We start from the raw sequence: 10908 nt of genomic DNA, 5'->3' as shown, positions 1-10908 counted from the left end.
CCCCCCCCGGTGTAATCCACACTCCACGACGCCAGCAGGGCGAGATTAGGAGAGATGAAAGCTCCGAAAGCTCTCTGGTCGACAAACATATGCACATTCGGGCTCTAACACTTTGTATACCAAAGGGTTTTGTGTTTCAGCCTCGCGCAAGCCGAGAGGCAGCCCCGCCCCGGCGTGGATGTGCGTGCGGGCGCGCGCGCGTGTGCCTGCGTGTGTGTGTTTTGGCCACCGCACGCAGGAAAGCCATACCACCACCACCAAAACCAACCCGCCCGGCCGGACCCTTCTGACGGGTCCCGAGGAGAGAGGGCAAGGCAGACGTATTAGGGTAGACATTCTATCATATATAGAATCATCAGAACCCTTCAATCCTCCTTTAAGGACACGAGTCGACTGTGTAGTTGTTCTCATTAAAATCCGAGGACCGTCGAATGCGCTCACGTTGGAACGTTCTCTCTTTATACCTCGCCGTGAGTGCAACGACATCAAAGAAATGTCGGTTTCGTTGAGAAGCTCTTTTACCTCTCCCCTTTTTTTCCCTTTCAGTCCCACCCCCGCCCCACGCGGCTCCAAGGGTGGCGTGGCGCACGCGCGCGCGGCAGGCCTAGCAGCTAGCCAGCTAGCCGGGCTTCAGGGGAAAGGACTAATTATTTCCAAGGGAATGACCGGTAGGAAGAAAAGACAAATAGAATTAACACACAAAAGTCTTGACGGAATGAGGAAAGTTTTTGTCGCCTCTACTGCGACGGCCTCCATCCTCTCCCCCGCCATCCCACCGGCCGCTCCCCCAGTTTGACAACCAGGCGGACCTAAGAGACCCAGCACCCTGCCCTCCCCTCGCAGTCCCAGCCACCCCTCGCACCTATTGCATATTTCCAATGCAAAACACACGCCAGAATGATCTTAGGCCAGGACTTATTTTCGCCCCTCCCCTCTTCTCCTTGGGGCTCCGCATGGCCCCACCAGCGAACCCGCCCTTGAGGCACTCTCCCTACCCCCGCCCCGACCCCTCCCGCCTTCGAGACAATCGATTTTAAGGCTACGCGACGGCAAACTTTCGCCATCAGCGTGCAGCCAATCTAGAGGACCGGGCCGCGTGCAGCCGCCGACTGCAGACTCTGGACAAAAATACAGATCTCTTGTTCTTCGTGATTTCTATGTATGGGGCAAACTACCTTGTCATACACATCATGTGTCTAAAATGAATAGCATCAAGTACGCAAGTATATGCAATTATTTCAGCACCGTCTTATGGATAATGTGCAACATCCAAGGCCAAAATATTCTCAGAACAAGAAATCTTGTCATATTTCAAGAACTACTTTCTGAGTGTACCGTGTACCGTAAAACACCTCTATCCGTAAGGATAACTCCACCTAATTTGCTGGATATCCAATAAAAAGTAATACACTTGGAAGAAGGGTATTATTTATGCAAGGGATTAAAAAGTTTTACCCGTTTTATCACACGTATATGACAGTTTTTTACTATACACACACACAGACATAAGCACGGCCGCAATAAAAATCAATTCGAGATGGATATTATTGCAGCAATGGTGCACAAAAGTATGAAATATACCGAAAGTGCATCCACCCTTTTGATGAAGACACTGCGAGGCGCAATGACCCGAGACCCCAACGTCCCCCCCCCCCCCTCTCTCTGGATATGCGACGCGGCCGCGCTCAGCGCCCGCTGGATTGACCGTGAAATCCCTGATTTAGAGTGTGGACGTGTACAAGGGTGAGGGGCGGGGTACATACGGGGAGAGGAGGGGGGGGCGAAGGGAGGGCAGTCGAGCGAGAGTTGTTAAAGGAGCGATAAGAAGCCCTCCCCTCCCTGAACGGCGCCCCTCCCCTCCCCTCGCCCTCCATTTCACTACGCTCCGTGCGTAGCCCGCGCCGCGTATCATAACGGCCGGGCTGTCCTCCTCGTCCTGCCCCCCGGGGCGGGGCGTGCGCTAACAGCTGTGGCGTGCGTGCGAGTGGAACACCCGCTGGGAACGCCCCGGCCAGGGGGGCGCGTAGAACGCCTCCACCACCGCGGGTGCTCACGATCCGTTATGATCCCAACGGGAGAAATATAACGAATGGATTTTTCAAGGGAAAAAAATGCACGGCGAGGAGGCGAGGGGTTGGAGGTACGTGTCGGCCGAGCGGGTTGTTGAACCCGCGACAACCTCCAGCACTTGTTTGTGCGGGACGCGCGTCCCACAGCGGGCCGGAGGGAGACAGAGAGTCGTAGATCAAAAGTTTGGTGCGCTGCGCTATACTTGTGAAATGGCGGAGGTACTAACAACTCAGCTGTGCTACACGACCCCCACTCCTCCCGCCCCTCCGGAGAGGATGGTGGTAATTTCATCAGGAACGTGTCTAGTGGAACCCCGCAGCAGCCGAAGGATTGAAATACGAGGCCGTTATGCAAATGGGATCTCTACCCCCCCCCCTCTCTCTGTGACCCGGTAGCGCTACTACTACACGCTGCGACACGGCCGGGTGTATGCATTGATCCGCCCAGAATAATGTTCTTGTCTGTCATTGGGGAGCTCTGAGCTGTGGGTCCACGGCGCGAGCGACGTACCGAGCGCTCTAGAGTAACTGTAGTTTCACCGCCATTTCATGGTATTCTACTCTGACTACAGACCTTTCTCGTGTGGTGCACCCAGAAAAGCGTACCTTTGATTTTGGTATCAAAAAGTGCTTCCACTGTTCCAAAGGAAATTTCGACGTTCATGTAGAGCTGAATTCAGTTAATACAAAGGGAATTCCCTTTAAACTAAGGACGGGAGATCATTTGTACGTAGAGTCAAATATACGTTCTCTGAGTGGGTCTTAATTTATAAAACTTTTGCGACCATTGTAGTCGTTGGTCGTCTGCAGGCAACCTATTTCTTTGATTTAGCTAATATCACTTGTGGACCAGCGACCGGAAAACTCAGAAGGTACGATCATGCTCTCGAATTATTTGACTGTTGCAGGGAACAAACCTTTCGACAACGGGCTGAGCAGGAGTATGCTGGCCAGCGCCGCCCCCGTGTCGTGGCCCAGGATGGTGACGCGCTTCGGGTCGCCACCGAAGGCTGCCGCGTTGTCCTGCACCCAGCGCAGCAGCATCAGGATGTCGCCCGTGCCAAAGTCCAGGTCCTGGCTGCCCAGCCGAGTCCGCAAGAAACCTGAGACAAACGAAATCGAAAATAACGTAAGCAAAACCACATAATTTCCTCCAGACTTTGTTTTTCATGTTCGCGAGTGGAAACGCAAAGCAGGCTGCTGGTCAGGGCACGGTGTGGGGGCGGCGGCGGTGGGAGCAGGGGCGGGAGGGCCGGGAGCACTCTCAAACACCATCGGCTGACATTATCGTTCTGCTGAGGCGAAGGGCGGCCCTCTATGCCAACAAGAGTTCCAATCAATCGAGAGGGAGAGAGGGCCTCGGGCTGGCTACACTGCCGAGAAAAACATTAAATATGTAACAACGCACGACTATTGTGTCCAAGAAGCGCGCGAAATTCGGACGCACATGCACGTCCCTGACGGAGCCCAAAAAGTTTGTTCTTTTACCAAATAATTCTGGAAGAATGGAAAACAACTGTCGGGGCTCACGACAAAATATGTGTAGGGGGCTGTGCTGTTTTCATTAAGTTGAGCATTCACAGAGAGAAACAAAATAAGAAAGTCGACTCCGGCAAACGGTAGCGGCAGCTGCAGAGAAAGGGGGGGAGGGACAGGAGGAGGAGGAGGAGGAGGATGAGAAATGAGTGAGTTTGGTGCGACGGTTTCGTGAGAAGAATTAGTCCAGGCGAGTGGTCGAGCCGGCTCGCCCTACAGAGAGGTGGCGGCGTGTGCCCCACGACTCAAAACTCTTACTTCTTACAGTGTCGTGTTTTGTCACAAATTATTATTATTATATTCGCTCTGGCTTGGGGCCGCGCTGGTGCCGCCACTGCCGCCACTGCCGCTACTGCTGCAGCTGCTGCTGCTTGGCCGACTCGAAAATGGAGCTAATTACTGACCAACTTGTTTTTAAGTAATTAACATCCGAGTGTGGCTGGGGCTGGTTCAAAGTTGGCTTGAAAACAATAAATGGCTCCGATCCAGCCGGCGGCGGCGGAGGCGCCCCCGACTGCTGTGGGTCGCTTGACGTGGCGGGGCGTGGCCATATCCAGATGCACTTTACGGTTCCTGACTGTAGAGTCGGAGTCGCCGCGCCGCCGACCAGTGGCCGGACGGCGGGCCTCACACACTACACCCAGAAAAATAGTTTTTTGATTCAAGTGCACGCTGTCACACGAACAAATTCACCACTGAAACAAGGCAATATTGTCTTTGGAATGGAGATTTTTCATTTTTCTCCTACTCGACAGAAAATATCAGCTTGATTCAAGAGTAAATTTGATCTCGTGTCAGCGTGCAGTTGAAACGAGGAAAAAATTTACTAGAAACATGAAACGATTTTTCTGGGTGTGGTTTCCTCCACTCGCTGGGGCTTGAGCGCGACGGAGGAGGAGGAGGAGGAGGAGGAGGAGGAGGAGGAGGAGCTGGAGCGCGGAAGAGGAGAGGCTGGAGAGACGCACCGGAAAGGTCGGGCGGGTAGCGTGGAGCTCCTCGACGCTGCGCATGCATAAGACGTAACGGCGCGCGCTGGCCAGTGGACTGTACTGTACTCACCCAGGATGCCGAGGCGGTAGTTGAAGGTGAGGGCGATGACGTGGCCCCAGGAGGCGAGCACGGAGCCGTCGTAGGGCGAGCCCGCGTTCCACTCGTACGACTCGCCGTGGATGAAGACGACCACCGGGTAGGGCGCGTCCGCGCCTCGAGAACCTGCGAAAAACACATTTCATTTCGGTTTAATTTCGGTCGGTGGGCGGCGCGCCCGAGCAGTGAGTAAAGGCGAAGGGGACTTAGGGACTTCTTGTTGTCGGGGGTCCATTTTCCTTTCGCTCTCGCCAAAGTGCCCTGCTCCCCGGCACCGCTCGGCACAGCCCGGCCCAGCCGAGCCCTTGTAGGCCGACTCGGTCACATCTCTCAGTAAGCCTCCCCCCCCCCTCCCGTCTCTTTTTCCTGGATTCACTTCCCCCCGCGCCGCTCCACGACGCGCGGTTTGACTCGAAGCACTTCGGCGGAGCCGCGATGGCGGCGCCCCCGCTTTTAAAATGAGTGTTTTCGAGTGGCAAAAGCTTTCCTTGTAAGCGCTTTAAAGGGGCGGGCGGCGGAGCCTTGGCAGCAGAGCGCTTGGCAGCGCTTGACAGCCCGAGGCCGGCCGCCTTGGCAGCGCTCGGCAGCCTCCCCCGGCAATCACAACCGGCAGAGGTGCGGTTCCTTATGTAAAGTCTGAGCCGTTCCGGAGGGATTGAGAGAGAGGTGGGGTTGGGGGCGGGCAAACGAAGAAATAGAAGAACAACTCACGACGTTCCGCGACTTATTGAGTGAGACAGGCTTCATCTCTGACGCTTAAGAGGAAAAAGCGTCTCCGTTCCAACGTCGCCCATGATAAGAAACACCTGTCTTCCCTCCACACAAAAGTAATGGCGGTGGCTCAAATTGATCATGCATCTCGCGGTCGATTCACGCACAAACACACACACACACGCACGCACACACACACACACACGCACACACACAAACGCACGCACGCGCGCGCGCACACACAGTGCTCCCACACGCGAGTTTCCTCGCTCTTTCTCAACGACCACCCATTCCGGCAAGATGACATGTTTCGTGAATTGCGGGCGTGTACAGCTTCCGCTGCGTCGCAGCGGGCGTGTACAGCTTCCGCTGCGTCGCAGCCGATCAGCGAGCGTGTGCGGGCTTTGCCCCCCCCCCCCCCCCGCGCACGTCCTCCGTTTCGCGCACGCGCGCACGCACGTACGTACGGACGGTCGGTCGCACGCGCGCACGTACGCGCGCACTTACGCGCTCACCCGTCCGTCCGCCCGCCCGCGCTGGGCTTGTCACGCCCCCCATGCGATCAAAACGCGTTGACCAAGACGAGCCGGTCCTTCCCCCGGGGGTCCCTCTGCCACCCCCCACCCCTCTCCACGCATGCCGCAAGCCAATTCACTTAAGGAGTTTGGTGGCGCGCCCTGGTGGACGGGCCTGTCCCCAGACCCCTGCTTCTGCTGGAGAGGTCCTGGCGGGTCCTGCGAGCCTCCAGCCGTTGTCACGTAACGGCGGCCCGTCCCAGTTTGTCACGTCGCCGTCCGTCGGACAGCCGCCACCGGCCCCCCGGAGCGGCCCCTTTAGAGAAGAGGGGGGGATGGGGGAAGAAAGCGTAAATCTTGATGTTCCAGTGCGGTTGGTTGAGGGGCGGCCAGGTCCAGGGCAGGCGGGTCCAGCCCAGCCGGGCCTCCCATTGTGAGCGACTGTCGAGTCCAGCCAGCGGCCAGGACAACAAGAGGTGTCAACATTCTTTTGCGGAGAAATTCATTGTGGTCACAGCGACGCACGGAAACGAGAAAAATACTATTATACGATGTCGCAGTTCCGCCCCTACTCTACGAAACACGCGCAGTTTTAACAGAAAGATTTTTATTATTATTGGTTCCCACCAAACCGTTGGCCAAGGCTAAAGAAGTGCCCAAAGAATCGAAAAAAAATATAATTGTGCAAACCGTGTTACTAAACGAGCGAGTGGATTGCACAACAGTACTCCGGTATGCACCTTATTATTTCAGTTTGGCACCCCTCGCGCGACGTGCTATCAGACTATCGACACTATCTCAAAGCACGGACAAATAACTGGAGAACATGCCCATCGTATTTTATTTTGCACGCCCAGACTGGCGAGTTGATTTTCGTTTTATCCAATGCTGTCTGCCTCTATGTCCCTTTTTTGAGATGCGCTAAAAAAGTTACGCGTCCACTTTAAAGGCGTATATATCCGGTTTACGCCTTTTGTTCGGCCGGTGCATTCCCGACTGCTCATGGCGCCGCGTTTTTGTTGGGCCGTTTTAACGAGTCAGACAGTGATAAACGGAATAAAAAGTTTTATTCAAGACGCATATAACGCAGCCCATACACGCTACGGGAACGTAGGCCAAACATGTGTACCAGACATAGACGGACAGACAGACGGACCGACAGGCAGAAGGAAGGAGGGAAGGTACTACGCACAGATCGCATTAAACCGAGGACAGGGAGGACAAGGAGACGCGGTACTTCACAATGAGGATGAATGTGTCGTCGCCTCCGACGGACTGGAGAACTTTCCCTCCAGGCGCGACTGGGCCGCCTCCTCCAGCCCGCCTCCCAGCCGCGGCCGATAAATCATCTCGGCACCAACTTGTTTCCACTTGGTATGCCTCACACATTACTGTTATGACTGTCACTGCTTTGCGCCCATACATCTCAATGAAAAGCTCAAGTATGGAAAGAGAGAAGGGGGCAGGGGTCCGGGGACGAGGCGACGCGCAGCAGCCGGGGCCCGTCAGGTGCATGGCGACGCTCCCGGCGGCTCGTCAAGAAGGAGACATGCGCTGGAGAGATGCAAAGGGGTGAAAAAACGAAATAAACGATGTAGAGAAGCCACGGGCGCTTCCTGCCGAATTCACAACGACCGACAAGACGTATTGCAGATATACTATTATTGCAACTGTCGAACGCGGCACAATGCACAGCGATTTTACTTTAAAAAAATAGTTAAAACGTCATCTATATTTGATGAGTATCTGCTGGTCTCTGGCCAGTGCTGGGTATTCGATCGATCGACGCGTAGTGTTCGCAAAAAAATTGGAGTGTATAAAACTGTTGAAGATAAGTTTCTTCGAGAATCCCACTCTGTTACAAAATTTGGAAAATAAGATGCCTTTTTGTTCGAAGGATTTGGCTACTTCGCACTACAAATCGATAGTTTCGATTACAAATCAAGAAGCAGCCCAATGCATCGCAAGCCAACAAAGTATTTGCTTATTTGTTATTGCAAAGCTTTTCTAATTTTCCTTCACAAGGTTTCAACAGTTCATGAATCAAGTAAACTTTATTTATTCTCCGAGTAACTAACTTTTCTATAACTGTAGAAATATTTGAGGGAAAAGCGAAATTTACAGTTTAACTTTTTACAAAAGCGCAGAGTTATGTATGGTAAGATTATTCTATTCGGCTGCACCCCTTTTTTGCAGTGCATCTTCGGTCCTGCGCCTGATTCAGTAAGGACAGGTACATCTCGCATAATGCCGACACAAGACCCGCCCCCGTGTTAGTTACACCGACCAACGGAGACGTGAACAGGGCGCTGCGGAGGGGCCACCGCACCGCCACTCATCGCATCGGGAGTGAGAGAGAAGAGCGAGAGGGGAGAGAGAGAGAAGGAGGAGCGGAGAGAGAGAGAGAGAGAGAGAGAACTCGGCTCCGACCCAACCTGCCTTTTAGTTACATGCGCAAGGCGGGACTGAAGGGATGAACGAGCTAAGGCGGGAGGGAGAAGGGGAAGGTTGAAGGGCGCGGATGGCGGGGTGTGGAGAGGAAAGTACAGATGAGAGGGGGGAAGGAGGTGCGGGGGGGGGGGGGCAAAAAGGGTGGAAGGAGTTATTGGTCCGCTGGAGGTGTTGATGAGGCCGCCCCTCAAGACAAAGCGGGCAAGGGAGGGGGCGCGGGGGGAGGGATGGCATCGTGTTCGCAAAGTTTGCGGGGTCCACGGCCCTGTCCCGCGCGGCGTGGCGGGGCGACGGCACGGTGGCGCGGAAGACAGAAATTAGAACTTCTTGACACAGTTGTCCGGGACTGGACTGGGCCGGCGGCACCCGGGGAGGAGGGGCGAGGCTTATCACCTCATCATGGTATAGTGCGCGCGCCCAGTCCCGCCCGGCACGGCGGCCAGAGGCTTCAACGCGCACTACGCACGTTTGATGAAACTGTATGATGAATTTGGTAATTTACGCCACGGAGATCTACATAAATTACGATTTATGTACACGATTACGCTCGTAAATTTACAACAGCCAGTCCTTGATCTATGTTTAAAATTATGATAATCTACTCTGGAAACTTAAGTGTGTACTGTGTAATTGAATGCAGTACCACCTGCATACCTACATTGTTTGCAGGAGGTACTGTGTACTTAGCAAGTATGCATAAGGTAGTGTGGATTTGACGTAGTACACACTAAATTTCCTCCCGTCCATAAATGTATGAAGGTTTTAGTGTGTGCTTGACCAAGTACACACTATCTCCTGCATACTCATACATATATGCTAAGTACACAGTACCTTCTACATGTAGGTATGCAAGAGGTACTGCACTCAAGTACACACTTTGGTTCCAAGAGTAGCGTTCGAAAATTTCCTCGTATTTCGATTTGAGTTTGTAACATTTTTCCGTAAAACTACACCTAACAATGTTTTTCGAACACATCTTGTTTGTTGTAGCCGACCCGACACCCACTAGTACAAGCAAGGTTTTTTTTCAGTGAAGGGTGCTGCTTGCAGTCAGCTGCGGGCTGACAGGGTGTTAGTATGGGGCGTGGCCAGCTGAGCGGGCTTTTGATTGGCGCCAACGATCGTGCTCGTGTGTCAAACGGGATCAGCTGAACGCGGCCCAAGCGCAAATACACACACACGCACACACACCAACACATGCACCTGTCCAGCCGCCGCGCCCGCCTCACGCCGCCGGCATTTAAATTAGCTGATCCCCGGCGGCTTGGTCTCACAACACTGAGGGCGCCGACCCGATAAACCTGCCAGTTGATTCTCTACCACACGAACCACCATTTCCGCGTTGCATGTTGATCGCGGTAAACGTCCCTTTGCCGCCATTTTAGACAGTCCCCAAGGCTGTCTCTACCAGAAGGAAAAGTCCACCTCCCCAATCGGCACCTTACAGTTGAAGCCATTTAAGCTGTGCGAAAAACTGAGGGAGCACTGCAACATATTTGAGAAGAATAGGCTCGTATTGCAAACTATTTTTTTTTTTTTGCATCTTGCAAAGAATTTTGAAGCTTTGTGGTAAACTAGTTCGGCGCAAGCTTGCAAACTATTTCTTTCAAAGCAAACGAATTTATTGCAAGGCTTTATTCTGACAGCTTGCAAAGAATTTCTCTGCAATACTAACAAATTCTTTGCGATACAAAGCTAAATTCTTTGCTACGTGGCAAAGAATATAGTTTGCAAGCATGGTACAGTAGGCTTTGTGGCCTGGTCAAGGGAACGTTCTGTCTGTTTAGTAGCCATGAGGTGGGCTGGGCTAATTTTTAGACTCCTATTGCCGTCCAATGGCACAAGATGTGGGCATTTTGGGTACCGCACCGCAGCATGGCGAGAGCAGGCTGCAGCAGCTGGCGAGGCACAAGCGGGCCATCATGCTAGACATCATTTGGAACAAGACCCCCTTCCCCGCTCTCTCCATTTCCCCGGGCAGCGCTGTGATGAGCTGCTCATGTTATTTTCTTGTTATGTCGTGTATTTTTCCGCTCCTCTTTACTATTATTTCTGCAGTGTGGCCGTTCTAATCCGGCGCGGTGGTGGGGCGCGGCGGGGGGCCCATGTGACACCGCGGTCCTCACCCGACCTCATGTCAGCCCTATCCATCATGGCCACCGTCACTCACGGCTTTGTTGGGGCCTCGTCTTTTCTTCGCGCTACATTTTATTTTGCAGTACCCCGGCTGCTTGGTGCTTGCTGTGTTGCCTTGCTGCTGCCACCCATTTTATTTTCGACAGTGTATGAATGCTCCCTCCTCACCGCCCCCCCCTTCTTTTCTTTCTTTGCATACAATATCCTTGGCAGGCGTGTGTCTGCCAGGGTCTTTCCTCGCCGAGAGCGACGCTCTTGTCAGCAGAGAAGACTTTATTAGAGCGAGAGGTATAGACGGGAGAGGGGGGAGGGAGAATCAGACGCATGTGGAAGGCAATACCGCTAAACGGACGGGCCTGCGGAAGGCAATACCGTTTAACGGCCAGCATTACCTACCTCCCAGA

At 53.6% G+C, this 10908-nt stretch overlaps 1 protein-coding gene across 1 annotated transcript in view; it reads right to left on the bottom strand.

The window, feature by feature from the left end:
• Window positions 1–10908, bottom strand: part of LOC113216815 (neuroligin-3-like) — a 52235-nt gene that overhangs the window by 8754 nt on the left and 32573 nt on the right. Inside the window, exons 4-5 of the mRNA XM_052271710.1 lie at window positions 4665–4817; window positions 2987–3172 (exon numbers count right to left, since the gene is read on the bottom strand). Coding sequence (XP_052127670.1) covers window positions 2987–3172; window positions 4665–4817 — 339 coding nt within the window. The remainder of the gene's footprint in view (window positions 1–2986; window positions 3173–4664; window positions 4818–10908) is intronic.

The sequence above is a fragment of the Frankliniella occidentalis genome, unplaced genomic scaffold (assembly GCF_000697945.3).
Source record: "Frankliniella occidentalis isolate FOCC.00 unplaced genomic scaffold, Focc_3.1 Scaffold170, whole genome shotgun sequence".
NCBI lineage: Eukaryota > Metazoa > Arthropoda > Insecta > Thysanoptera > Thripidae > Frankliniella > Frankliniella occidentalis.
Note: the sequence above shows the minus strand (reverse complement) of the source record. Positions and strands in the feature narration are given on the sequence as shown.